This window comes from Antechinus flavipes, chromosome 2 (genome assembly GCF_016432865.1).
Source record: "Antechinus flavipes isolate AdamAnt ecotype Samford, QLD, Australia chromosome 2, AdamAnt_v2, whole genome shotgun sequence".
Classification (NCBI taxonomy): domain Eukaryota; kingdom Metazoa; phylum Chordata; class Mammalia; order Dasyuromorphia; family Dasyuridae; genus Antechinus; species Antechinus flavipes.
In genome coordinates, this window is record NC_067399.1 from 370,961,585 (window position 1) to 370,988,459 (window position 26,875).

Sequence of the window (26,875 nt, forward strand, 5' to 3'; positions counted from 1 at the left end):
AGTAAGCATCTGAGGCTATGTTTGAATTCAAGTCTTCCTGACTTCAGGCCCTGGCACTTTATCCATTAAGCTACCTACCCAACTTCTCGGGGCATCAGTTTTCACATCTGTAAATTAGGAATAATATAACCTACTTAAGAGAACCTAATGAGATTATATAAAGGACTTTACAAACCTTAAATATATTATTTTAACTGAGAGGATCTTGTAGCATGTCCATTTTCTTCTAGAGATTACTGTTTTTTGTCTTTTATCCTGCAGATTTTCCTTGTTTTTTAAGATTTATTGTGTTAAATGAGATTATATAAAGGACTTTACAAACCTTAAATATATTATTTTAACTAAGAGGATCTTGTAGCATGTCCATTTTCTTCTAGAGATTACTGTTTTTTGTCTTTTATCCTGCAGATTTTCCTTGTTTTTTAAGATTTATTGTGTTAGGTCTTTTTTTCTTACTTCCTCGAGTTTTTCTCATTTTGATCTAGGTAATTTTTCTGTGAGGTTTTTTTTTTTCCCCTTTCCTCTTTTTTTAGTGATTGTTCTAGAACTTCATTTGATGCATTTATTATTGTTTTGGGAGGTACAAGGCAGCTGATACTTCCTTCCAAAACTCTTTGAACCAAAATAAACATCTCAAAGGCTGAAGGGTGAGGTCCAGGAAATAAAGAATTCTTCGAGACAAGCCTTTCCCATTACAATACAAATAACCTAAATTAGCCATTTTAGAATGACATAATTGAGAAAAAGATTCATTCAAATATTCTCTAGAGAGGACACAGGACTAAAATTATAGATTTCAATATTTCAAAGGACTCATAATTTCATCACTGTCAGTAGTGTATGGGACAAGACCACCTGAATTTAAAACAAAAAGGGGACAAAAAGGAATTTATTTTCTCATAAGAACGAATACGTCCCTCTCAGCACCCAGAAATTATCACATGGGGAGTACAAAGGAACCCAGCTAAAGCAAAGATTTTATCCTTAATGCAAATCCCCCCATCCTAACCTTATTCCCTCATACTATTGGCTGGGAGGTGTAAAAACTCTTCCCCAGAAACAAGAGTGGAAAAATACAGAATGCCTAAGGGCCCCCAGTTATCTTGATGTGATAATCCAGAGATGAATCTGAGTGTAGACAATATTAGGCCAAAAAATAGATAAATAAGGATCTTATAGTTTGGCTATCGTGGTGTTCTGCAAAAATAGATCCTTGTTGTGAGGTATAGAATGTGCAAAACAAATAGTTTGTAGTTACTGGGGGGATACCACTTATTCTTACCTCACTCAATCCCTCCTCTTATTTGTCTGTTTTTAAAGATCCCCTCACACTGATGGAGATGCATCTTCTAGGAGAAATACAGCACTAATTCTGAGGTCCCCAGACTTTGGGAGTGCTACTGTTCTAACAATCTGTTTATCAATGATCCTGAAGTCTCCGGGCTTTAGGAATACTATAGTGTAGTCTAGAAACTCTGGTGACTTGTCAGATAACTGGTTGGTCTGAGGGTTTCTGAGACAAACAGTGAGGTACATACCAGACCACTCCTCAGTTCAACTCTGTGCCATAAAATTAGCATATCAGGGACTTGAAGAACCAGATCTTTCTGTCTTTTCCTATAAATTTGTCTTCTTGCTTCTAGTTCTTTGATAAATCCTTTTTGGAACTTAGCCCATTTCAATGGGCATTACAATAACAATAAACTTTGCCTCTTGACTTGGAGATGGGTTCAAGGCTGCAAATTCTTTTGAGACACCTTGTGACCCTGTGACGGTTTTTGAGATTTCCTTTTGAACCTCAGTATCACTCCTGGTATGCTGCCTCAACTAGATCTCCATCTGGTTCTTTCACAGTCATCTTGCTTTATAGAGATCCATCCCTGATTTTTAAAATCAAGTCTTACTCCTTTTCCTTATTCTCCAGTCCAATAATCTTAGATAGAGTCTTAGACAATTTGACTTATTAACAGACTCATTCAGGGGAGACATATAGTAGGATTACATCATTGATGGCTATGAGGAAAAATCAAACCATCTGTTTTCATTATGATACTCCAAACCATGACCACCAGGAAGTATTGAAAGGGAAATTCCAAGTTTGGAGAGGAACATGAGTCAATTTCCTAATATCCTCTGTACCGCCTTTAACTGCTTGCCCACTATTATCAATCTTTAGGCAACAAGCTGAAAAAATTCAATTTTCCACAGATCCTTTCTTCCTCGACCAGTAAGTAATCCAGAACCCAGTCTATGTTATAAAATTGCCTCCCTCACCTGGGTGGATTGGTTGGTCAAGAGATCTAAAGCCCTGGCCATTTGGTTAGTACCTAACAGATTACACTCATCTCCCCACCAATTGGACAGGCTTGATCAACCCAAATTCTTCTTCCTTCCTGGAAGAAGGGGAAATCATTTGGGAGTAAAACTGTATGAGGACTTGGGGGGAGTAAAAAGAACCATAGACATTTCCCTTACTAATGCAGAAGATGCCAATGAGTGGGTGACACACTTGACTCCCGGAGAGAATCATCCAAATTTATAAACCTTCTACATGGGCAGTAATTGGGGGTACAGGATTCCCATATATATTCAACAAGCTCATTAGACTAGTAGTGGTTAAGATTATTACTAATCAAGAATTACTAACCAGTTCCTTCATCCCATCCTCCTTCCTTCCCTCTGTCCATGTAGGGTATCATATCCTTACCTACAGATGTTCTTAAAGGCAATTTTTTTTTCCTTTTTGCACCTTTGAACCTTCCCAAGATATCTTGGGGTTTACTGGCTAGATTTCCTTCTTAAAGATCCTGCTTTAAACCAAAATAAATCTGATTCTAATTGGCCACCAGTTCTTAGGCCAAGCCACATTTGGTCATTGTTTGGGTCCTGATTGACTCAAATGGAATGTAAGTAGCAATTATTTCTGCTTTGGCCAGAAACCTGCGGATCTTCCCCTCACAAATTCATTATTTATTTACTTATTTAGAGGTATTTGTTTTTGTTTTTGTGGGGTTTTTTGACGTTGAAAGAGGAGATTCTTTACCTAGATTGCTACCTAGCTTTAATCACTAAATTTCTAAAGCAGCTGATAATGCAATGGATAGAATACTCAGCATAGAATCATGAAGACCAGAATTAAAATCCAGACTCAGACACTTCCTAGTTGTGACTATGGATTTAGTCACTAAAAACTTGTTTGCCTCAGTTTCTTCAACTGTAAAATAGAGATAACACCACCACCTACCTTTGCAGGATTGTTGTGATGTTCAAATGAGATAATATATGTAAAGTACCTGCTACTTATTAGGCACTATAAATGCTTATTTCTTCCTTCCCATTTCCAGCTCTAAATCTTGGGGATACTGGAGCTAGGGCAATCACTGAACCTGTGGGAAAATCACTGGGGGTGTGGGTAGGGGGAGTAAACAGGCATCATAAGGAATCAAAGTTTCTCAGGGATGGAAAAGACAAAAACAGAAGTTGGAAACTAGAAGCTTAAGTGAGGAATCCAAGCCAAGATCTGTAGATAGAGCTAAGACACTAGGAAGGTAGTGAAATGACACTTTGTTTGAGGGTCCACCCAGACCATAGAAGGATCCAAGAGCGTAGTGACAATCATTAGGATTTCATCATCTTTAAAATGAGAGGTTTGAAATTGGAAGAGCATAGGATAGTTTACCTCTCAGACCTGTGAAAGAGGGAGGAATTTATGACCAAAGAAGAACTAGAGATCACTATTGACCACAAAATAGAAAATTTTGATTATATCAAATTGAAAAGTTTTTGTACAAACAAAACTAATGCAGACAAGATTAGAAGGGAAACAATAAACTGGGAAAACATTTTTAGTCAAAAAAAAAAAAAAGAGATTTGAATGAGATCATCCCTAAAGCCCCTTTTAGCTTTAGTTCTAAAATCCTATGATCTTTGATCAGCTTATAGGTTGAAGTGGTGATGTAATGGAAAGCTTGTTTAGGGTCCAGAATTTTTTAGTCAAATTCTGACTCTTTTAGAAATATGTAAAAGGAAACAGGAAGTTATAAAAGTCCAAACCCAATGAAGTAAAGCTGCTAAAACATAGCATTAGAGTATTTTATTTGTAAGAAACTAATAGTTGAGTATTGTCAAGAAATTAAATATATTCTTCAAGAAGATAATCCCCAAGCTAGAAAGGGTGGTGTCATATATAGATCTTCTCCAGCATCAGGCACTTTTTAGAATGCATATTCCTCGTACAAATTCCTGGTACAAATGAAGGTCTCCAATAAAATTGGATAGAATTTCAAAGCAACTGAAGCACACATCATCTGAAGTACCTCATTTGGAAAGCTGTGGTTCTTGGGACCCCAAGAGTTGAATGGAGCACCAATAGTCTTCTTGAGACAATGAGGTGCAATGGAAAAGGACTGGATTTGTAAACAGAAACACTTTGGTTGCTTTACTTGTGTGACCATGAGCAAATTTCCTTCATCTCTCTGGGCATCATCAAGTATAATGGGGAAGGGGAGGGAGAGAGAAGAATCTCAAAGTTCCTTCTAGTTCTTAATTTTGTGATCCTAAGAAACATATATAAAGTGCTATGAAACTCTTGAATGAATTATACAAAGGTGAACTATCATCCATATTCAGGCTGATTCCATTGTACTACGCCTTCCACTGGATTAGGCCCATGGAAGACATTCACTAAAAAACACATTTTTTAATACAAGGGTAACACTCAGAAGGAATCGCTGTCATCTGGGGCCATTTAGTGAGAAAGGACACATATGAAGCCATCTTTAAGTGTGCTTCCACTATTCTCAGTATTTGTCAAAACTGCCTTTTTCTGGGGACTAGGAAACTAGCTTTCTACAGAACTTTACAGGGAACAATCACAACATGCCACTTGTCTTATCTTATAGGCAGATTTTTCCAACATGGTGTTTGGATAAAAAAGGACTTAAATTATGCAGTAATCAGATTTTTGCTTTTAGAGATGGAATGAAATGCAATGGCAGAAATAGCAAATTATATTTTAGTTTTTGCTATTGTAATAACAGACTCTATACTAATAACTTTGGAAAATAAAGTTTTGAAATTAACAAGGCTTTTCATAGCTCAGCTAGAGAAATGCTGGCCTGGAGCATAAGAGATGTGTATTCTTGCCCTGGCTCTGACACTAACACATCAGGTTGCCATGGCCAAGTACCTTTTCTTCTCTCTGAACCTGCTTCCCACATCTGTTAAATGAAGGGGCCAAAGACAGAATGTCACAAGGACATGTACATAAGAGGTCTGGTGTATGGTCAGCAGGTTCTTTCAATAGACATTCTACGGTTCTAGGGGGATTCATGGTCCTTTCTGGCTCTAATTTTCAGCTCAAGCACTAGGATTCTGAGATCCCTTCTAACTTGGACATACTGGTTCCCCCCCCACCCCTGCCCCTACCTCTTTTCATTTTGGACTCTCACTCTCACTCTAGGCAAGAAAGACTGTTATCTCCACTGTAGTTTAAAGTCTGCATTTTCTTGTTGTCACAAAAGTAAAAGTGAAATGAATATCTATAAAAACCATCAAAAATAGAAAAAGAAATAGAAAACACATAATTTTTAATTTAATTTTTAAAAGCACTGATGACAATAATTTCTACCAAATGGAAATGTACATAACAACATTTGCACAGGAAAAAAATATTTAAAAATTTAAATACTGATACAACCAAAATTAAATCCCAAAATTTGAAGATGGTTACTTATAATGTCATAGAAAATTGAGGAAGATTTTCTTTTAAAAAGAAATGATATAAATAAAATAGTTTTCTGTACACATACAATCTGGATCAATTCAAAATGATCTTGAAATTATTTACTTCTGTTTATCTGTGACATCAGTAACATTAAAATGATTACTTATCTCAAATATTTATAATTCAGGATAAGCTTAAAGCCAAAGTACATCCTTATTTCCTATCACTTCCGTCAGCACATTTATACCTCCAGTAATAAACAGAGTTGACACTAAAGAATCCCAAGTTAACATTTGGCATTGAGACATGACCGACTATTATTTCTTAAAAGATGATCTGATCGATTTTGATTTTAGTAATCATATTTATGTATTCAGTTGCTAAAAGCATTCTGCCAACAAAAGCTCTATAAAATGAAAAACATATTTTGAGAGAAGTATATTGGAATATATAGATCCTTTACCAAAAAGAAACCTGAGGTCTAAAAAGAATTGACCTTTCCAAGATCACACAACGATTAAAAGCCTAAACCAGAATTAGAATTTCCCTGACTTTCAAATTTGGTGCTTTCCCCACAATACTGATAACATATGGCTTTTTCTCAAAACCTGATGTTCTTAAGGCAGATGACAAAGGAATACAAAGTTAGCAGAGATTAGGCCAAATTTAAGAGGTGAAGAACAGATCAGCAAAGAACTCTGCTCAATAAAGCTCCAAAATCCCTGGCCAAGATATCTTGGTCAAGGAATATAATATTTTTAACACCAGAACCTTTTAACTCCAAATTTCAAAGGGCCCTGACATTAAGTTTCATCTTACTGTGAAACTGGAGACATTTTCTTGCTTTTGTGAATTCAAGTCAGATGTTTTGAGTTTCTCAAAATTTTCTTCTTGAGAGAAACATATTTATATAAAAAAGTTCAATAAACCAGTTCCAGATCACTGGAATTCTTCATTCTTTCCAGGGGTTCTTGCTAAAAGTCCATTGATGCCTTATTCAGTAGCACTGTTTGTCAAGCACTATTCAGTGCTGATCTGTCCCATTACTAAAGGGATGATTTAAGCCAGTAGAACAAAATAATTTCTTTTACTAGCTCAACATGCAGGCTGCTATCATAGCACCTTAAAGACCTTAAAGATAATTTCAGAAACCTATTTTGGGACACTTGAGGCCAGTTTAAAATAGCCACAGGAAAAAACCACTCACTATTTTAGAATCACAGCTTGTTTGGAACCCAAAGCTATCCCAATCAGCATTTGCTTCATTTGCTAGACATGGCTTCTCAATGTTTCAAAAATTCCAATCACCCTTTGAGGATAAAGATATATTACAAATTAAAATATTCAAAAGATTAGGAGGTAACTTCTGGAGAGGAATTCCAGAAATATTTTGAACAACAGTTATAGTTTCATTTGGACGTACCCACATTCTTATTCATTTATTTAAAAAAAAAACATAAATTTTTAATTGCAATATAGTCACAACTTCAAAGCTTTGTTTCAAAGGATATTCAATTTCAAAATAAGGACCAAGTATTTCTCTAAATCTTTGGCAACAGATATGATGTCTGACCAGCACATGGATATATATACTGGGGATAGTTAATGTTTATGATGGCTTAATTACCTCAAACTGTGATTACCTCATAAGGGGAACCTCAATTCCTTTTAAAGCATATTTTAGGTAAGTCTGGCACAATGAATTATAGAACCTTGATCTTATCTCAAAACATGCTGACCAAAAACTGCAAACTCAAGAATTTAAATGATCATAATATTTATCTTTATCAGGAAAAATCATGTGGAGCAAAAGCAAGCTGAAACCTGAAAGTTCTCTGAACCACACCTCTGTCTTGAAATAACTCTTCCACAATCTATTCCAAGTCATATAAATTACATTAAGGGCTTGGGTTGTTGTGGCAGGAATATAAAAGTGACTCTCAATGGAAAAAATTTTTAAAACCTTTTGGTTACTTAAAAAAATTTTCTTTATCATCTACAAAAGTTGAGTTTGTCAAGTCATTTTCATATGAAATAATTATGTTCAAGGTAAATAGATGTATGTCACAGTCAGCAAAGAGCTGGTAAAGGCAGATGCAGGCATGCTTCTAATTGTTCTTCATCTGTTTGAATCCAAGCTTCTTCCAAATCCTCTCTAGAGCCACTCTTCCCATGAACAAGGTGATAGTAAAATTACGTTTGTACCAGTCTCTAAATTTCACAAGAAAAAGAATAAGTAGCATTATATATTACATGCAACAATAAATTACAATTAATATTCTAAACATCAGAGAAAAGATCCAGTCCCAAAACCAAAGAGTTCAGCTTACTATCCTCCTCTGTTAATAATGTTTCCATTTCCTTAAGCTGCCACAAACATTAAATATTTATTACAATTAAACAGTAGGAAGGATATAATAATATTTATGGTTAATGAGGTTCTTTTTATCATCTAATATTTTAAAATAATATATTTTTTAAAATTTTTACAGGAAATCACAGAATCTCAGAATCCCTAAGAGAATATCCAGTTTCTACTTGAATTATCTCCAGTAATCGAAACTGACTACTTGTAGAAGCAGTATTTTACTATGAAACAGAGATCCACCTTTTTTAGTCTTTCTTGACTCTGATACTACTCTGTGGTTTATATGGAGTTTGCAATGTACTAAAACCCTAGACCTTTGTCCAATGAATTATTATTGTTTGTTTAGATCTATATTCTCCATCCAACTTAGGCAGTTGATTTTTTAAAAATCTAAATGCAGAACTTTACATTTATCCTTATTAAGTTCCATTTTATTAGACTTTGTTCATCATTCTCCTGAGAACTCTATTAGCTTTCAAAATGAATCAGGACTAAGCCCTTTGTCCAACTATCTTTGCTTATTCTGGTGATGTAAGCTCATTCCTGACTTGAGTTTCCAGGAAATAAGGAACATTGGTGGCCTTAGGAAGAAATGCAGAAATTTGATGGATTTTCTATACATGTTAGAAAGCTTTCTCTGAGAAAAAAGACTTGGTAGATGAATGCTAAGGGATATGTTGAATAGGTAATGAGGTACTTGAACAAGCTCTGTGGGAGCTGGGAAGGGGGGTGCTACACTGTATGTATGGACAATGCCTGATCCTGGGACCCTATTTACAGGAGCAACACATTTCATGCTCAAAGGGAAAAAAGACAGGCTCCACCTCCTCTCCCATAATGGCCAGAAGAGTGGTTAGATTAATTTATCACTGACACTGACCTCAGAAAGATTATAGAAGTCCTCTGTTCTCATTTAGTGGCTCAATTTCATAAGTTTTTCTTTCAGTTTAATTCCTCAAAAAAGCTTTGAATTGTCTAAATACAAAAAATTGCTGATCCATTTCATGCATAATCACAGTCTTACTTGATTTTAAAAATCCTCAAGAACATACTGAAACTTACATTTAGCATTACTATACTTAGTCCCCATTTCAAGTAGTAATGCTCATATAGAATCTATAACTCAAGGCAAAAATCCCATATTCTGAAAGCTAAGTCTTATCTCAGAGGCAGAATGCTAATAAGTATGTAGGTCATGCCATTACTTTCAGTCAAATGAGCTGATGAGTGAACACAGGACTTCTGTTCTGGAATAGGCTCAGAGTACTTTATCAGCACTTGAGACAGGATGAGGAAATAACAAACAAGAGCTCAAACATAAAGCAAAGGGATGGCAAGCAGATGATGTGAAATAGCATATTACATAAAGCCTTTCATAGTTATTCTGAAAACTACACAACTATCCAAGCCACATGAAAACACTATTTAAATTTCTACTACTTCAGGGGAGAGCCTGGGAACCTAATCACAACTTGTAACATCACTTCTATGAGAAAATGTGCCCTGAATTCTAAACAATTGATGTGTAAACTTTTAGAACATGTTATAGTGAAAAGTATACAGGGTTAAAAAATTGGAAACCTAGGTTCTACCATGCACTCACTATGTGACCCTGGACAAGAAAGCTTCAATTTCTTCCTCTATAAAATGAAAGGAGTGGAGAACATGGGCTTTAAGGCTCCACCTGTTGTGACATCCTATGTGCTAAAGTCTCTGTCCCTTTTAACATTTGAGATTCTCTTAAGTCTGTGAATTTATTGATGGATGACCATACAAAAGGAAAGCAATGCTTTAATAAAAATCAGTATGAAGAGTCACTAAGTATTCTGTCTAGATTTATTGAGAATGAGTCTATCATACATGAGTATCACATATTGATTCCTAATTAGATTTTTAAAATGTAAAATTTGAAATTATGCAACTGTGGCTAAGACTCCATTGCTAGTGTTCCCTCTCACTTCACATACATAAGTTATAAGTAGTCAATGGTACCACATTATTAACAAACTATAAGAACCAAGCACACAAGGCTGAGGATAAGTATGATAATAAAAGACTTAAAAGTTATTTAATGAAATCTGTAAGCATTATTGTGTTGCATTGCAAGATCATTAGGCATAATTATAAGTAGCTCATATATATGACTGATTCATGAAATAAGACTTGGATTCACAAATGGAATTCACCAACTTCACAATAAGTTGTGAGAGTTAACAGCAAAGCTTCACTTTCCTATGTACTAAATGAACTAATGGACACATCCCTCAGCTTCTACGGACACAAGGCTGTTTACCCTATTTTGCAGAGAACAGGAGGAAAGAATAAGTAAGTACCAGGCACCTAAGAGGGGAGGGAATGTTACCAAATGGGTAAAAAGACAAAAGACAAGGCTGTGGGCTTCATCCACTTCACAACTTTGCTTAAAGTTTATTTACTTTCCACTCTACTTTCCATATAAGCTTTGCCTAGACAGATTTTAGGTCATATGGTGTTGTACACCTACAGAGAACACAGTCATGTGCTCAACTCAGAAGCTGAAGAAAGAAATTAAGTACAATAGATACATGTTTGACTAAAAACCTAGTTCAAAGTACTAAATCACCATTTAGAAACACATTTTAGGAATTTAGTATGGTAAAAAGGAAATGTTTTTTCCATTTGAAATCTGAAGCAGCAAGCCAAATCCTGGCTCTGTTACTTTGATCACATCTCTTCATCTTTTGTGTGGCTCTTGATAGCAGCTGAAAAAACCCGATCCAGACCTGCCTTAGAGTATGGCCTCAGTTTCTTATCTATAAAACTAAAGAGTTGGACTAGAATATTCCTAAGACACTTTCCTATCTGATATTTCTCAAACCTTTAAACTTTGTTAGACCATAAAGAAGGCTAAAATAAGAAAGTTAAACAGATCATTTCAAAATTTAAATATTCTAAGTAGTAGGTTGGCAGTAGGAATGTAAGCCTCTTACATAAAGATGAGATTGTTAAGTTTAAAGAGACTATTACTGTGAATTAATGTGCAATTATAAACCATTTGGATTTAGTTTTCTCAGCTGTGTTAAAATAAAGATATACCTACCTGTTATAGTACATATGCTTTTGAAAATTTTTACTTAAGAATTCCTTGTAAAAGTCTGCCATTTCTTCTGCATTCAATGTTATTTTTTTACCTGAAAGTTAATTTAGACATAAAACAATGATACAGATTTAGACAGGAAAAATTTTTTTCTACTGTAACTAGAGTGTAGAGTTCAGTTTTGCTTCCAATCATTTAAAGAAGTATAAGGAAATATATATAATTTTAGATTTATATTCCTATCACAAACTTTTTTACTATTTAAAAAACACAAAATAAGAAATGCAACACCATTATGAGAAAGCAGAGTTACTAGGTGAGAGAGACTTTCCCTTCAAGCATTCTAGTGTGAAATTCAATCCTGTGTACATACCAAATTGTGTATATATCATATAGGTTATTTTATTACAAATAACTGTGGTGGGGGCAGCTAAGTGGCACAGTGGATAGAGCACTAGCCCTGAAGTCAGGAAGACCTGAGTTCAAATCTGGTCTCAGACACTTACTCCTTTTCCTTATTCTCCAGTCCAATAATCTTAGATAGAGTCTTAGACAATTTGACTTATTAACAGACTCATTCAGGGGAGACATATAGTAGGATTACATCATTGATGGCTATGAGGAAAAATCAAACCATCTGTTTTCATTATGATACTCCAAACCATGACCACCAGGAAGTATTGAAAGGGAAATTCCAAGTTTGGAGAGGAACATGAGTCAATTTCCTAATATCCTCTATACCGCCTTTAACTACTTGCCCACTATTATCAATCTTTAGGCAACAAGCTGAACAAATTCAATTTTCCACAGATCCTTTCTTCCTCGACCAGTAAGTAATCCAGAACCCAGTCTATGTTATAAAATTGCCTCCCTCACCTGGGTGGATTGGTTGGTCAAGAGATCTAAAGCCCTGGCCATTTGGTTAGTACCTAACAGATTACACTCATCTCCCCACCAATTGGACAGGCTTGATCAACCCAAATTCTTCTTCCTTCCTGGAAGAAGGGGAAATCATTTGGGAGTAAAACTGTATGAGGACTTGGGGGGAGTAAAAAGAACCATAGACATTTCCCTTACTAATGCAGAAGATGCCAATGAGTGGGTGACACACTTGACTCCCAGAGAGAATCATCCAAATTTATAAACCTGCTACATGGGCAGTAATTGGGGGTACAGGATTCCCATATATATTCAACAAGCTCATTAGACTAGTAGTGGTTAAGATTATTACTAATCAAGAATTACTAACCAGTTCCTTCATCCCATCCTCCTTCCTTCCCTCTGTCCATGTAGGGTATCATATCCTTACCTACAGATGTTCTTAAAGGCAATTTTTTTTTCCTTTTTGCACCTTTGAACCTTCCCAAGATATCTTGGGGTTTACTGGCTAGATTTCCTTCTTAAAGATCCTGCTTTAAACCAAAATAAATCTGATTCTAATTGGCCACCAGTTCTTAGGCCAAGCCACATTTGGTCATTGTTTGGGTCCTGATTGACTCAAATGGAATGTAAATAGCAATTATTTCTGCTTTGGCCAGAAACCTGCGGATCTTCCCCTCATAAATTCATTATTTATTTACTTATTTAGAGGTATTTGTTTTTGTTTTTGTGGGGTTTTTTGACGTTGAAGGAGGAGATTCTTTACCTAGATTGCTACCTAGCTTTAATCACTAAATTTCTAAAGCAGCTGATAATGCAATGGATAGAATACTCAGCATAGAATCATGAAGACCAGAATTAAAATCCAGACTCAGACACTTCCTAGTTGTCACTATGGATTTAGTCACTAAAAACTTGTTTGCCTCAGTTTCTTCAACTGTAAAATAGAGATAACACCACCACCTACCTTTGCAGGATTGTTGTGATGTTCAAATGAGATAATATATGTAAAGTACCTGCTACTTATTAGGCACTATAAATGCTTATTTCTTCCTTCCCATTTCCAGCTCTAAATCTTGGGGATACTGGAGCTAGGGCAATCACTGAACCTGTGGGAAAATCACTGGGGGTGTGGGTAGGGGGAGTAAACAGGCATCATAAGGAATCAAAGTTTCTCAGGGATGGAAAAGACAAAAACAGAAGTTGGAAACTAGAAGCTTAAGTGAGGAATCCAAGCCAAGATCTGTAGATAGAGCTAAGACACTAGGAAGGTAGTGAAATGACACTTTGTTTGAGGGTCCATCCAGACCATAGAAGGATCCAGGAGCGTAGTGACAATCATTAGGATTTCATCATCTTTAAAATGAGAGGTTTGAAATTGGAAGAGCATAGGATAGTTTACCTCTCAGACCTGTGAAAGAGGGAGGAATTTATGACCAAAGAAGAACTAGAGATCACTATTGACCACAAAATAGAAAATTTTGATTATATCAAATTGAAAAGTTTTTGTACAAACAAAACTAATGCAGACAAGATTAGAAGGGAAACAATAAACTGGGAAAACATTTTTACAGTCAAAAAAAAAAAGAGAGATTTGAATGAGATCATCCCTAAAGCCCCTTTTAGCTTTAGTTCTAAAATCCTATGATCTTTGATCAGCTTATAGGTTGAAGTGGTGATGTAATGGAAAGCTTGTTTAGGGTCCAGAATTTTTTAGTCAAATTCTGACTCTTTTAGAAATATGTAAAAGGAAACAGGAAGTTATAAAAGTCCAAACCCAATGAAGTAAAGCTGCTAAAACATAGCATTAGAGTATTTTATTTGTAAGAAACTAATAGTTGAGTATTGTCAAGAAATTAAATATATTCTTCAAGAAGATAATCCCCAAGCTAGAAAGGGTGGTGTCATATATAGATCTTCTCCAGCATCAGGCACTTTTTAGAATGCATATTCCTCGTACAAATTCCTGGTACAAATGAAGGTCTCCAATAAAATTGGGATAGAATTTCAAAGCAACTGAAGCACACATCATCTGAAGTACCTCATTTGGAAAGCTGTGGTTCTTGGGACCCCAAGAGTTGAATGGAGCACCAATAGTCTTCTTGAGACAATGAGGTGCAATGGAAAAGGACTGGATTTGTAAACAGAAACACTTTGGTTGCTTTACTTGTGTGACCATGAGCAAATTTCCTTCATCTCTCTGGGCATCATCAAGTATAATGGGGAAGGGGAGGGAGAGAGAAGAATCTCAAAGTTCCTTCTAGTTCTTAATTTTGTGATCCTAAGAAACATATATAAAGTGCTATGAAACTCTTGAATGAATTATACAAAGGTGAACTATCATCCATATTCAGGCTGATTCCATTGTACTACGCCTTCCACTGGATTAGGCCCATGGAAGACATTCACTAAAAAACACATTTTTTAATACAAGGGTAACACTCAGAAGGAATCGCTGTCATCTGGGGCCATTTAGTGAGAAAGGACACATATGAAGCCATCTTTAAGTGTGCTTCCACTATTCTCAGTATTTGTCAAAACTGCCTTTTTCTGGGGACTAGGAAACTAGCTTTCTACAGAACTTTACAGGGAACAATCACAACATGCCACTTGTCTTATCTTATAGGCAGATTTTTCCAACATGGTGTTTGGATAAAAAAGGACTTAAATTATGCAGTAATCAGATTTTTGCTTTTAGAGATGGAATGAAATGCAATGGCAGAAATAGCAAATTATATTTTAGTTTTTGCTATTGTAATAACAGACTCTATACTAATAACTTTGGAAAATAAAGTTTTGAAATTAACAAGGCTTTTCATAGCTCAGCTAGAGAAATGCTGGCCTGGAGCATAAGAGATGTGTATTCTTGCCCTGGCTCTGACACTAACACATCAGGTTGCCATGGCCAAGTACCTTTTCTTCTCTCTGAACCTGCTTCCCACATCTGTTAAATGAAGGGGCCAAAGACAGAATGTCACAAGGACATGTACATAAGAGGTCTGGTGTATGGTCAGCAGGTTCTTTCAATAGACATTCTACGGTTCTAGGGGGATTCATGGTCCTTTCTGGCTCTAATTTTCAGCTCAAGCACTAGGATTCTGAGATCCCTTCTAACTTGGACATACTGGTTCCCCCCCCACCCCTGCCCCTACCTCTTTTCATTTTGGACTCTCACTCTCACTCTAGGCAAGAAAGACTGTTATCTCCACTGTAGTTTAAAGTCTGCATTTTCTTGTTGTCACAAAAGTAAAAGTGAAATGAATATCTATAAAAACCATCAAAAATAGAAAAAGAAATAGAAAACACATAATTTTTAATTTAATTTTTAAAAGCACTGATGACAATAATTTCTACCAAATGGAAATGTACATAACAACATTTGCACAGGAAAAAAATATTTAAAAATTTAAATACTGATACAACCAAAATTAAATCCCAAAATTTGAAGATGGTTACTTATAATGTCATAGAAAATTGAGGAAGATTTTCTTTTAAAAAGAAATGATATAAATAAAATAGTTTTCTGTACACATACAATCTGGATCAATTCAAAATGATCTTGAAATTATTTACTTCTGTTTATCTGTGACATCAGTAACATTAAAATGATTACTTATCTCAAATATTTATAATTCAGGATAAGCTTAAAGCCAAAGTACATCCTTATTTCCTATCACTTCCGTCAGCACATTTATACCTCCAGTAATAAACAGAGTTGACACTAAAGAATCCCAAGTTAACATTTGGCATTGAGACATGACCGACTATTATTTCTTAAAAGATGATCTGATCGATTTTGATTTTAGTAATCATATTTATGTATTCAGTTGCTAAAAGCATTCTGCCAACAAAAGCTCTATAAAATGAAAAACATATTTTGAGAGAAGTATATTGGAATATATAGATCCTTTACCAAAAAGAAACCTGAGGTCTAAAAAGAATTGACCTTTCCAAGATCACACAACGATTAAAAGCCTAAACCAGAATTAGAATTTCCCTGACTTTCAAATTTGGTGCTTTCCCCACAATACTGATAACATATGGCTTTTTCTCAAAACCTGATGTTCTTAAGGCAGATGACAAAGGAATACAAAGTTAGCAGAGATTAGGCCAAATTTAAGAGGTGAAGAACAGATCAGCAAAGAACTCTGCTCAATAAAGCTCCAAAATCCCTGGCCAAGATATCTTGGTCAAGGAATATAATATTTTTAACACCAGAACCTTTTAACTCCAAATTTCAAAGGGCCCTGACATTAAGTTTCATCTTACTGTGAAACTGGAGACATTTTCTTGCTTTTGTGAATTCAAGTCAGATGTTTTGAGTTTCTCAAAATTTTCTTCTTGAGAGAAACATATTTATATAAAAAAGTTCAATAAACCAGTTCCAGATCACTGGAATTCTTCATTCTTTCCAGGGGTTCTTGCTAAAAGTCCATTGATGCCTTATTCAGTAGCACTGTTTGTCAAGCACTATTCAGTGCTGATCTGTCCCATTACTAAAGGGATGATTTAAGCCAGTAGAACAAAATAATTTCTTTTACTAGCTCAACATGCAGGCTGCTATCATAGCACCTTAAAGACCTTAAAGATAATTTCAGAAACCTATTTTGGGACACTTGAGGCCAGTTTAAAATAGCCACAGGAAAAAACCACTCACTATTTTAGAATCACAGCTTGTTTGGAACCCAAAGCTATCCCAATCAGCATTTGCTTCATTTGCTAGACATGGCTTCTCAATGTTTCAAAAATTCCAATCACCCTTTGAGGATAAAGATATATTACAAATTAAAATATTCAAAAGATTAGGAGGTAACTTCTGGAGAGGAATTCCAGAAATATTTTGAACAACAGTTATAGTTTCATTTGGACGTACCCACATTCTTATTCATTTATTTAAAAAAAAAACATAAATTTTTAATTGCAATATAGTCACAACTTCAAAGCTTTGTTTCAAAGGATATTCAATTTCAAAATAAGGACCAAGTATTTCTCTAAATCTTTGGCAACAGATATGATGTCTGACCAGCACATGGATATATATACTGGGGATAGTTAATGTTTATGATGGCTTAATTACCTCAAACTGTGATTACCTCATAAGGGGAACCTCAATTCCTTTTAAAGCATATTTTAGGTAAGTCTGGCACAATGAATTATAGAACCTTGATCTTATCTCAAAACATGCTGACCAAAAACTGCAAACTCAAGAATTTAAATGATCATAATATTTATCTTTATCAGGAAAAATCATGTGGAGCAAAAGCAAGCTGAAACCTGAAAGTTCTCTGAACCACACCTCTGTCTTGAAATAACTCTTCCACAATCTATTCCAAGTCATATAAATTACATTAAGGGCTTGGGTTGTTGTGGCAGGAATATAAAAGTGACTCTCAATGGAAAAAATTTTTAAAACCTTTTGGTTACTTAAAAAAATTTTCTTTATCATCTACAAAAGTTGAGTTTGTCAAGTCATTTTCATATGAAATAATTATGTTCAAGGTAAATAGATGTATGTCACAGTCAGCAAAGAGCTGGTAAAGGCAGATGCAGGCATGCTTCTAATTGTTCTTCATCTGTTTGAATCCAAGCTTCTTCCAAATCCTCTCTAGAGCCACTCTTCCCATGAACAAGGTGATAGTAAAATTACGTTTGTACCAGTCTCTAAATTTCACAAGAAAAAGAATAAGTAGCATTATATATTACATGCAACAATAAATTACAATTAATATTCTAAACATCAGAGAAAAGATCCAGTCCCAAAACCAAAGAGTTCAGCTTACTATCCTCCTCTGTTAATAATGTTTCCATTTCCTTAAGCTGCCAGAAACATTAAATATTTATTACAATTAAACAGTAGGAAGGATATAATAATATTTATGATTAATGAGGTTCTTTTTATCATCTAATATTTTAAAATAATATATTTTTAAAAATTTTTACAGGAAATCACAGAATCTCAGAATCCCTAAGAGAATATCCAGTTTCTACTTGAATTATCTCCAGTAATCGAAACTGACTACTTGTAGAAGGAGTATTTTACTATGAAACAGAGATCCACCTTTTTTAGTCTTTCTTGACTCTGATACTACTCTGTGGTTTATATGGAGTTTGCAATGTACTAAAACCCTAGACCTTTGTCCAATGAATTATTATTGTTTGTTTAGATCTATATTCTCCATCCAACTTAGGCAGTTGATTTTTTAAAAATCTAAATGCAGAACTTTACATTTATCCTTATTAAGTTCCATTTTATTAGACTTTGTTCATCATTCTCCTGAGAACTCTATTAGCTTTCAAAATGAATCAGGACTAAGCCCTTTGTCCAACTATCTTTGCTTATTCTGGTGATGTAAGCTCATTCCTGACTTGAGTTTCCAGGAAATAAGGAACATTGGTGGCCTTAGGAAGAAATGCAGAAATTTGATGGATTTTCTATACATGTTAGAAAGCTTTCTCTGAGAAAAAAGACTTGGTAGATGAATGCTAAGGGATATGTTGAATAGGTAATGAGGTACTTGAACAAGCTCTGTGGGAGCTGGGAAGGGGGGTGCTACACTGTATGTATGGACAATGCCTGATCCTGGGACCCTATTTACAGGAGCAACACATTTCATGCTCAAAGGGAAAAAAGACAGGCTCCACCTCCTCTCCCATAATGGCCAGAAGAGTGGTTAGATTAATTTATCACTGACACTGACCTCAGAAAGATTATAGAAGTCCTCTGTTCTCATTTAGTGGCTCAATTTCATAAGTTTTTCTTTCAGTTTAATTCCTCAAAAAAGCTTTGAATTGTCTAAATACAAAAAATTGCTGATCCATTTCATGCATAATCACAGTCTTACTTGATTTTAAAAATCCTCAAGAACATACTGAAACTTACATTTAGCATTACTATACTTAGTCCCCATTTCAAGTAGTAATGCTCATATAGAATCTATAACTCAAGGCAAAAATCCCATATTCTGAAAGCTAAGTCTTATCTCAGAGGCAGAATGCTAATAAGTATGTAGGTCATGCCATTACTTTCAGTCAAATGAGCTGATGAGTGAACACAGGACTTCTGTTCTGGAATAGGCTCAGAGTACTTTATCAGCACTTGAGACAGGATGAGGAAATAACAAACAAGAGCTCAAACATAAAGCAAAGGGATGGCAAGCAGATGATGTGAAATAGCATATTACATAAAGCCTTTCATAGTTATTCTGAAAACTACACAACTATCCAAGCCACATGAAAACACTATTTAAATTTCTACTACTTCAGGGGAGAGCCTGGGAACCTAATCACAACTTGTAACATCACTTCTATGAGAAAATGTGCCCTGAATTCTAAACAATTGATGTGTAAACTTTTAGAACATGTTATAGTGAAAAGTATACAGGGTTAAAAAATTGGAAACCTAGGTTCTACCATGCACTCACTATGTGACCCTGGACAAGAAAGCTTCAATTTCTTCCTCTATAAAATGAAAGGAGTGGAGAACATGGGCTTTAAGGCTCCACCTGTTGTGACATCCTATGTGCTAAAGTCTCTGTCCCTTTTAACATTTGAGATTCTCTTAAGTCTGTGAATTTATTGATGGATGACCATACAAAAGGAAAGCAATGCTTTAATAAAAATCAGTATGAAGAGTCACTAAGTATTCTGTCTAGATTTATTGAGAATGAGTCTATCATACATGAGTATCACATATTGATTCCTAATTAGATTTTTAAAATGTAAAATTTGAAATTATGCAACTGTGGCTAAGACTCCATTGCTAGTGTTCCCTCTCACTTCACATACATAAGTTATAAGTAGTCAATGGTACCACATTATTAACAAACTATAAGAACCAAGCACACAAGGCTGAGGATAAGTATGATAATAAAAGACTTAAAAGTTATTTAATGAAATCTGTAAGCATTATTGTGTTGCATTGCAAGATCATTAGGCATAATTATAAGTAGCTCATATATATGACTGATTCATGAAATAAGACTTGGATTCACAAATGGAATTCACCAACTTCACAATAAGTTGTGAGAGTTAACAGCAAAGCTTCACTTTCCTATGTACTAAATGAACTAATGGACACATCCCTCAGCTTCTACGGACACAAGGCTGTTTACCCTATTTTGCAGAGAACAGGAGGAAAGAATAAGTAAGTACCAGGCACCTAAGAGGGGAGGGAATGTTACCAAATGGGTAAAAAGACAAAAGACAAGGCTGTGGGCTTCATCCACTTCACAACTTTGCTTAAAGTTTATTTACTTTCCACTCTACTTTCCATATAAGCTTTGCCTAGACAGATTTTAGGTCATATGGTGTTGTACACCTACAGAGAACACAGTCATGTGCTCAACTCAGAAGCTGAAGAAAGAAATTAAGTACAATAGATACATGTTTGACTAAAAACCTAGTTCAAAGTACTAAATCACCATTTAGAAACACATTTTAGGAATTTAGTATGGTAAAAAGGAAATGTTTTTTCCATTTGAAATCTGAAGCAGCAAGCCAAATCCTGGCTCTGTTACTTTGATCACATCTCTTCATCTTTTGTGTGGCTCTTGATAGCAGCTGAAAAAACCCGATCCAGACCTGCCTTAGAGTATGGCCTCAGTTTCTTATCTATAAAACTAAAGAGTTGGACTAGAATATTCCTAAGACACTTTCCTATCTGATATTTCTCAAACCTTTAAACTTTGTTAGACCATAAAGAAGGCTAAAATAAGAAAGTTAAACAGATCATTTCAAAATTTAAATATTCTAAGTAGTAGGTTGGCAGTAGGAACGTAAGCCTCTTACATAAAGATGAGATTGTTAAGTTTAAAGAGACTATTACTGTGAATTAATGTGCAATTATAAACCATTTGGATTTAGTTTTCTCAGCTGTGTTAAAATAAAGATATACCTACCTGTTATAGTACATATGCTTTTGAAAATTTTTACTTAAGAATTCCTTGTAAAAGTCTGCCATTTCTTCTGCATTCAATGTTATTTTTTTACCTGAAAGTTAATTTAGACATAAAACAATGATACAGATTTAGACAGGAAAAATTTTTTTCTACTGTAACTAGAGTGTAGAGTTCAGTTTTGCTTCCAATCATTTAAAGAAGTATAAGGAAATATATATAATTTTAGATTTATATTCCTATCACAAACTTTTTTACTATTTAAAAAACACAAAATAAGAAATGCAACACCATTATGAGAGAGCAGAGTTACTAGGTGAGAGAGACTTTCCCTTCAAGCATTCTAGTGTGAAATTCAATCCTGTGTACATACCAAATTGTGTATATATCATATAGGTTATTTTATTACAAATAACTGTGGTGGGGGCAGCTAAGTGGCACAGTGGATAGAGCACTAGCCCTGAAGTCAGGAAGACCTGAGTTCAAATCTGGTCTCAGACACTTAACACATCCTAGCTGTGTGATCCTGAGCAAGTCATTTAACCCCAAATGCCTCATGGGAAAAAAAGAAGAAATAACTGTGGTTTCAGGCCATTTCTCAGGGGAAAGATTAGTGTATATCACATCAAAATGACTTCCCAGTTGTTAATCCTTATTAGCAGCTTTATTATACATCTCTAAAGCTGATGGGACCTGGAAGTATTTTTATCTTTTATTTATAGTAGGCCCTTCTATGAGAATAGCATTAAAGAGACATTGAATAGGGGAAGAATGATTGTTTTAGGATACTTATACTATATGTATCTATAGAAATCCTAAAACTACTATATATATATATATTTTTAATTCTAGAATTGTTGTTGGCAAACTATGGCTCTCAGACTAAATTCTGTGGCCTGCAAAAACATTTGAGGTTAGGACAGTTTTCACATTTTAAAGTATTATGTATTTCAAAATGCAAAAATCATTTTTAGTTCATGGGCCATACTCTAAGGCAGGTCTGGATTGGGGTTTTCCAGCTGCTGTCAAAAACCACACAAAAGATTCTAAAGATTATAATTAAAGAGATTATATACTTTTCTGTTTTTGGTATCTTTTTATTCATATCTAATCTAGTGCTTTGCAAAGGCCAGATGCTATTGTTGGACACGGTCTCTATTTGTTTGCTAGGGAGCAGGAAGGAGCATATAGGGAAATAACGGTACTGTGAGAATAATAAAAAATAAGATTGGAAGGACACGTTGGAATCACATTCTAGAAAGTCTTATGTAACAGACAACTTTTATTTTATCTTGGAGAAAACAGGGAAGGGAGGTATTGAAGACTGGGATTATTTAATTTGGTAGTTATTTTCTATTCCAGCAAAAAAATCTAAAAATTACACCAGATCAAATAATGATAAAGAAATCCAATAAGAAATTACAATTGGGATAAAGGCAGCTTTGAGAAGGGATGAACAAAACAGGCTTAGCAAAACTGTAGCAATAAGTTCTTTACCATCAATAACAATATGATAGAACTTATGAAATCACTAATAACAAGACATAAATAGAACAATTTTGAAATTTTGTCTTATAACCATCTATGTGGTAAAGAAGTAAAAAGACAAACTAGTATAATGCTAGAGGAGTTGTGGGATGACAGGAACAGTAATGCATGTACAGTTGTAAATTTATTCAGCTGTTCTGAAAAACAATTTGAAATTATACCCATTTTGTATAAACCTTTTGACCTAGCAATCTCACTTTTAAGAGGTAAAAATCTCATGTACAAAAATATTGTTTTGTAGCGGCAAAGAAGTAGAACCCAAGTAGATGGGAAACAGCTGACTTCATTCTAGACTTCATTCAGCATCATTTCATGTAAGTCTTTTCAGGCTTTTCTGAAATCAGCCTGTTCATCATTTATCCTTTTTATTATAGTTGTCATGTAAATTATTTTATTGGTTTTGCTTCATTCTGCTTCCATATTCACAAATTCCTCCAAATTCTTTTATATATTTATTTAAATTTATTACAACACAATAACATATCACAATTTGATCAGCTGTTCCCCAATTGGTTAGAGACATTGCCTTGGGTTCTACTTCTTTGCCACTACAAAGAATACTGTTACAAAATTTTTTGTACATATGAGATTTTTACCTCTATTATATTTAATTGTACTGGTTACAAGGGAGCATTTGGAGGGAATAGTCAGAAAGTGATAGTAATATATATGTGTATATGTATATTATTTTAAAAAAAAGAGAGAGAGCACCAACACAAGATTTTTAAAAAATAAAACAAAAAAACATAAGCCCTGGAAGTCAGAGAATTCAAAACATGGTTTCCTCCTCTAAGGAGAGGTAGTGGACTTCCAGTGTAGAATGGGATGTATTGTTAGTTGTGGCCAATATGTTGGTTTGTTTTGCTCAGTTGTATCTTGGGTGAAGAACAAAGAGAATCAATTTACATTGATATCTGTTAAGGCACTAATGAGACATTAAAAATAAAAACAAAATAAAAGTACGTAGCACCTCCAACAATTCCAGGGCTCTCAACATAAATAACTTGAGCAAATCACTTAACTTCCATGAACCTCCCTCCAGTTTTTCATTTACAAAATGAGAGTGTTGGACTAAGCTGGCCTTTGAAGTCCCTTTCAGCTCTAGATTTGTGAGCCTCTGACCAAAACTTTTCTTTTAAACACCATTATTCTAACAGTTATGCCAACAGGACTGTGAATTGAGAAACACCATCATCTCTTATGTATCAGAGGTGGGTGATCTAACAGTTTGGGCATATATTGTAAATGGCTTATAATCAATGATGACTTACGTACATGAAATAGCCTAAAAAAGATCAGGAAGGCAATATGTGATGGGAAAAGGTACATATTGAGAGCAAGGGATAGCCTGTCATTCTGATAACTCTAATGTTAAAAGACATTTAAAAAGACCTTGAGGATATTGAATATATGAGAAGACAGGGACAAAAGTTGCACATGTAGAGAAAAGTTAGATAGATTGCATTCTCAATCATTTGAGAGAAAACCAGGGAAATAATAAAATATCCCTGAGCATAATTCTAAAAATGTCTTCCTAAAATGCAAGTCAGAAATAAGTTGCCTAATAGACTATTTGTCTAAAAACTGGCCTCGTAGACAGAATATTGAACTGGGAGTCAGGAAGACTTGGATTCAAATCTTATCTCAGACATTCACTTGCTGGGGGACCATGAGCAAATCACTTGACTTAGTAAGATCAGACTGGCAAGACTGTTGTGAGGTCCCCAATGAGCTATGAAAGGTTTTGTGAACTTTGAAGCACTAAACATTAGTATTATTAAAATGGCATCTTTATAAAAAAAAAAAAAAAAAAAAAAAAAAAAGACTGTTGAACTAACCTGTTTCGTCTTTCAGTCCCAGACCTCTAGCTTTCAATCTTGAGTGAATAAACGCTTCTTTTTCCTAAAAGATGATGATTGAAATTGTATGACTGAAATTGTAGACATTTTATCACTGGCTCAAATGTTTCTTCCCAAACTTATTTCTCCTACTTCCCTTTGTGGACTATTATATTGAAAGGTGTGCTCAGTACCAGGGTCAGGTGTGCCAGCATCATAGGATCACACTCCAGGTAAGCCTAGGACTATATCCAGAATAAGGGACTGGTCATTCTCTTCTCTTTTCCTACCCTTCTCTACCTCTCTTGACATTGAGCAAACCATCCCTCACATCTGGAAGGCCCTTCTTCCTCATCTCCACATGATAAAATCCTGCTCTTTTACCTCAAGATGCTGCTTGGGTGCCACTCTATCATTCTAAAAGAAATCCTTTCCTCCTCAATCTTTCTCTGATTGGTTTGTCTTCTGTGTTTATCACATTCTGATTTATGGTGTAACTATTGGTATATATGTCCTATCCCTTTACTACATTTTCAAGATCTTTAATATCAGGTTTGTATATCATCTTTGTATTCACAGTGTTTAGCACAGTGCCTTGCACAGAACAACATGATAGCTCAGAGTTAACACATTATAAGTCCTGTACTAAATTTGCCTATATTTGGCAGTATCAATCACTGCTTTCTATTTATTTAAACCCTCTTCAAAACTGTTTTTCTTACATAAATATCAATTTATATTTGTCAATATAATGAACATAATTAGAAATATTAATAAAATCACCATGTCGGATTGCTAATTACTGGTTATTACTCATACCATCCTGTCCTAATTCTTGTCCCAATTCTCCCAATTTCCTTCTCTTTTTCATTTTCCACATCCGCAAAGAGAATATAACATACAGAAATCTAAGAAGTCTGAGACCTCGATTTCCTTCCTATCTCCTTGCATATTTTTATACTACCAAAATTCAGTTCAGTTTCATAAGCATTTTACAGAGATAGGGAGCACAAGAAATTCTAAAACAAACTTCTGATTGTACAAAGCTTGCTTCTAAACTCACAGAATAGGATACACATTTTTGACAGATCACCAGAAATATTATATACATATATACACATCAATTTAAATATTTATATTTAGTTTTATAAACTATAATTTTAAAAATATTTTTTAAAATTTATTTTTTATATTTATTTTTAATTGTATATAAAATGTTATGGAAAGAAATTTAAAATCTTAGAAAGAATAGGGTCAAATTACACAAAACAATTCTACACACATAGTTGTACTCTTTATGTATAATGCGTGCATACAATTTCAAATTCACAATTCAATAATAATGACTTTTCAAACTATTTTTATATAGTGAATTGAGATTTAAACTAAGTGTAAACTACCAAATAACTAAAGAAATAAAGGTACTTTTAGCACCACCAAGTGGCCAACAACCCAACTTATATTTTGTTAAAACTTAAGTTCACCTTATTAAATGTCAGATTCTGGTTTGCCCAGTATTGTTGGTTCCATTCTTGTGTTTCTTGTCTTAATTTTCTAAGCTGCTGTTCCAAAGGAGATTCATTTTCAGGGATATAAAATTTGATTGGTCGGAGGTTTGAATATCTATCTGGGGGTCCAATCCAATCATTGCAAGATTTTCCAGGAGGGCAGGATCTTGACACCTTTAAGAAGAAGAATATTAATATATATATAACTAAAACATATCAACAATGATTTAAGTTTAATAAACAAACTAGATTCACCAAATTGCTTCATTAATTTTCTTTTTAAGTTTTATTGGGCATCCTTAAGGTGCAGTATGTTACCTGTGATTATCTTTATGCAAAGAATGACATAAAAGATACTACTGAGAACATATGACTATAAAAGGAAAAAGCCAGTTACGTAACAAGAATAAAAGGCATCAGATAATAAAGCGAGGAGTCAAAATATTGCACTGTTATTCACTAAATATTAAGAGAACAAAAGGAAGGTCATCAGAGTACTGGGTAAATCCTGAACATCGTATTTATATGAAAACAGATAAAAGCTGCACACACAAAGAAGAGAGAGAGGTTGTAGGGAACATTCACATAAATGAAGTTATACAACTTTATTTGAAAGCATAGACAAGAACTGCAATTAATGAAATGACATGGGACAAGAATTCACATGAACAACTATTCATCATGTCACTACCATCATCATAGCTAATAGTTACATAGCATCTGCTATGTTTTTTGCATCTGCAGTTTACAATTATCTCATTTGATCCTCGTGCCAGTCCTGGGAGGTAGATACTATTATTATATCCACTTTAGCACTGAAGCTGACAAAAGTTAAGTGACTTGTCCAGGGTCACATGGATAGGAAGTGTCTGAGGCTAAATTTGAACTCAACTCTTCTTGACTATGCACTCTATCCAACTTTTGTTCACTTTACTTTGTATCAGTTCATGTAAGTCTTTCCAGGTTTTTCTGAAAGCATCCTGTAATGGGCTGAGGCTAGAGTTGAGGCACTGAGGTCCCAAGTACATGAAGCTAAATA

The 26,875-nt window shown here is 34.6% G+C and overlaps 1 protein-coding gene across 6 annotated transcripts in view; it reads right to left on the reverse strand.

The window, feature by feature from the left end:
* Positions 1–5,571: 5,571 nt before the first annotated feature.
* LOC127549878 (cytochrome c oxidase assembly factor 8) overlaps positions 5,572–26,875 on the reverse strand; it is a 35,898-nt gene continuing 14,594 nt past the window's right edge. For 4 of the 6 annotated variants that reach the window (XM_051978303.1, XM_051978305.1, XM_051978304.1 and 1 more), the window contains exons 2-5: positions 25,813–26,010; positions 24,329–24,392; positions 20,946–21,036; positions 15,345–17,709 (exon numbers count right to left, since the gene is read on the reverse strand). In XM_051978303.1, the coding sequence (XP_051834263.1) occupies positions 17,607–17,709; positions 20,946–21,036; positions 24,329–24,392; positions 25,813–26,010 (456 nt within the window). In that variant the 3' untranslated portion in view covers positions 15,345–17,606. Of the gene's footprint in view, positions 7,937–11,172; positions 11,264–15,344; positions 17,710–20,945; positions 21,037–24,328; positions 24,393–25,812; positions 26,011–26,875 lie in introns of those variants that run through there. The other 2 variants (XM_051978302.1, XM_051978301.1) reach the window with 2 other exon arrangements.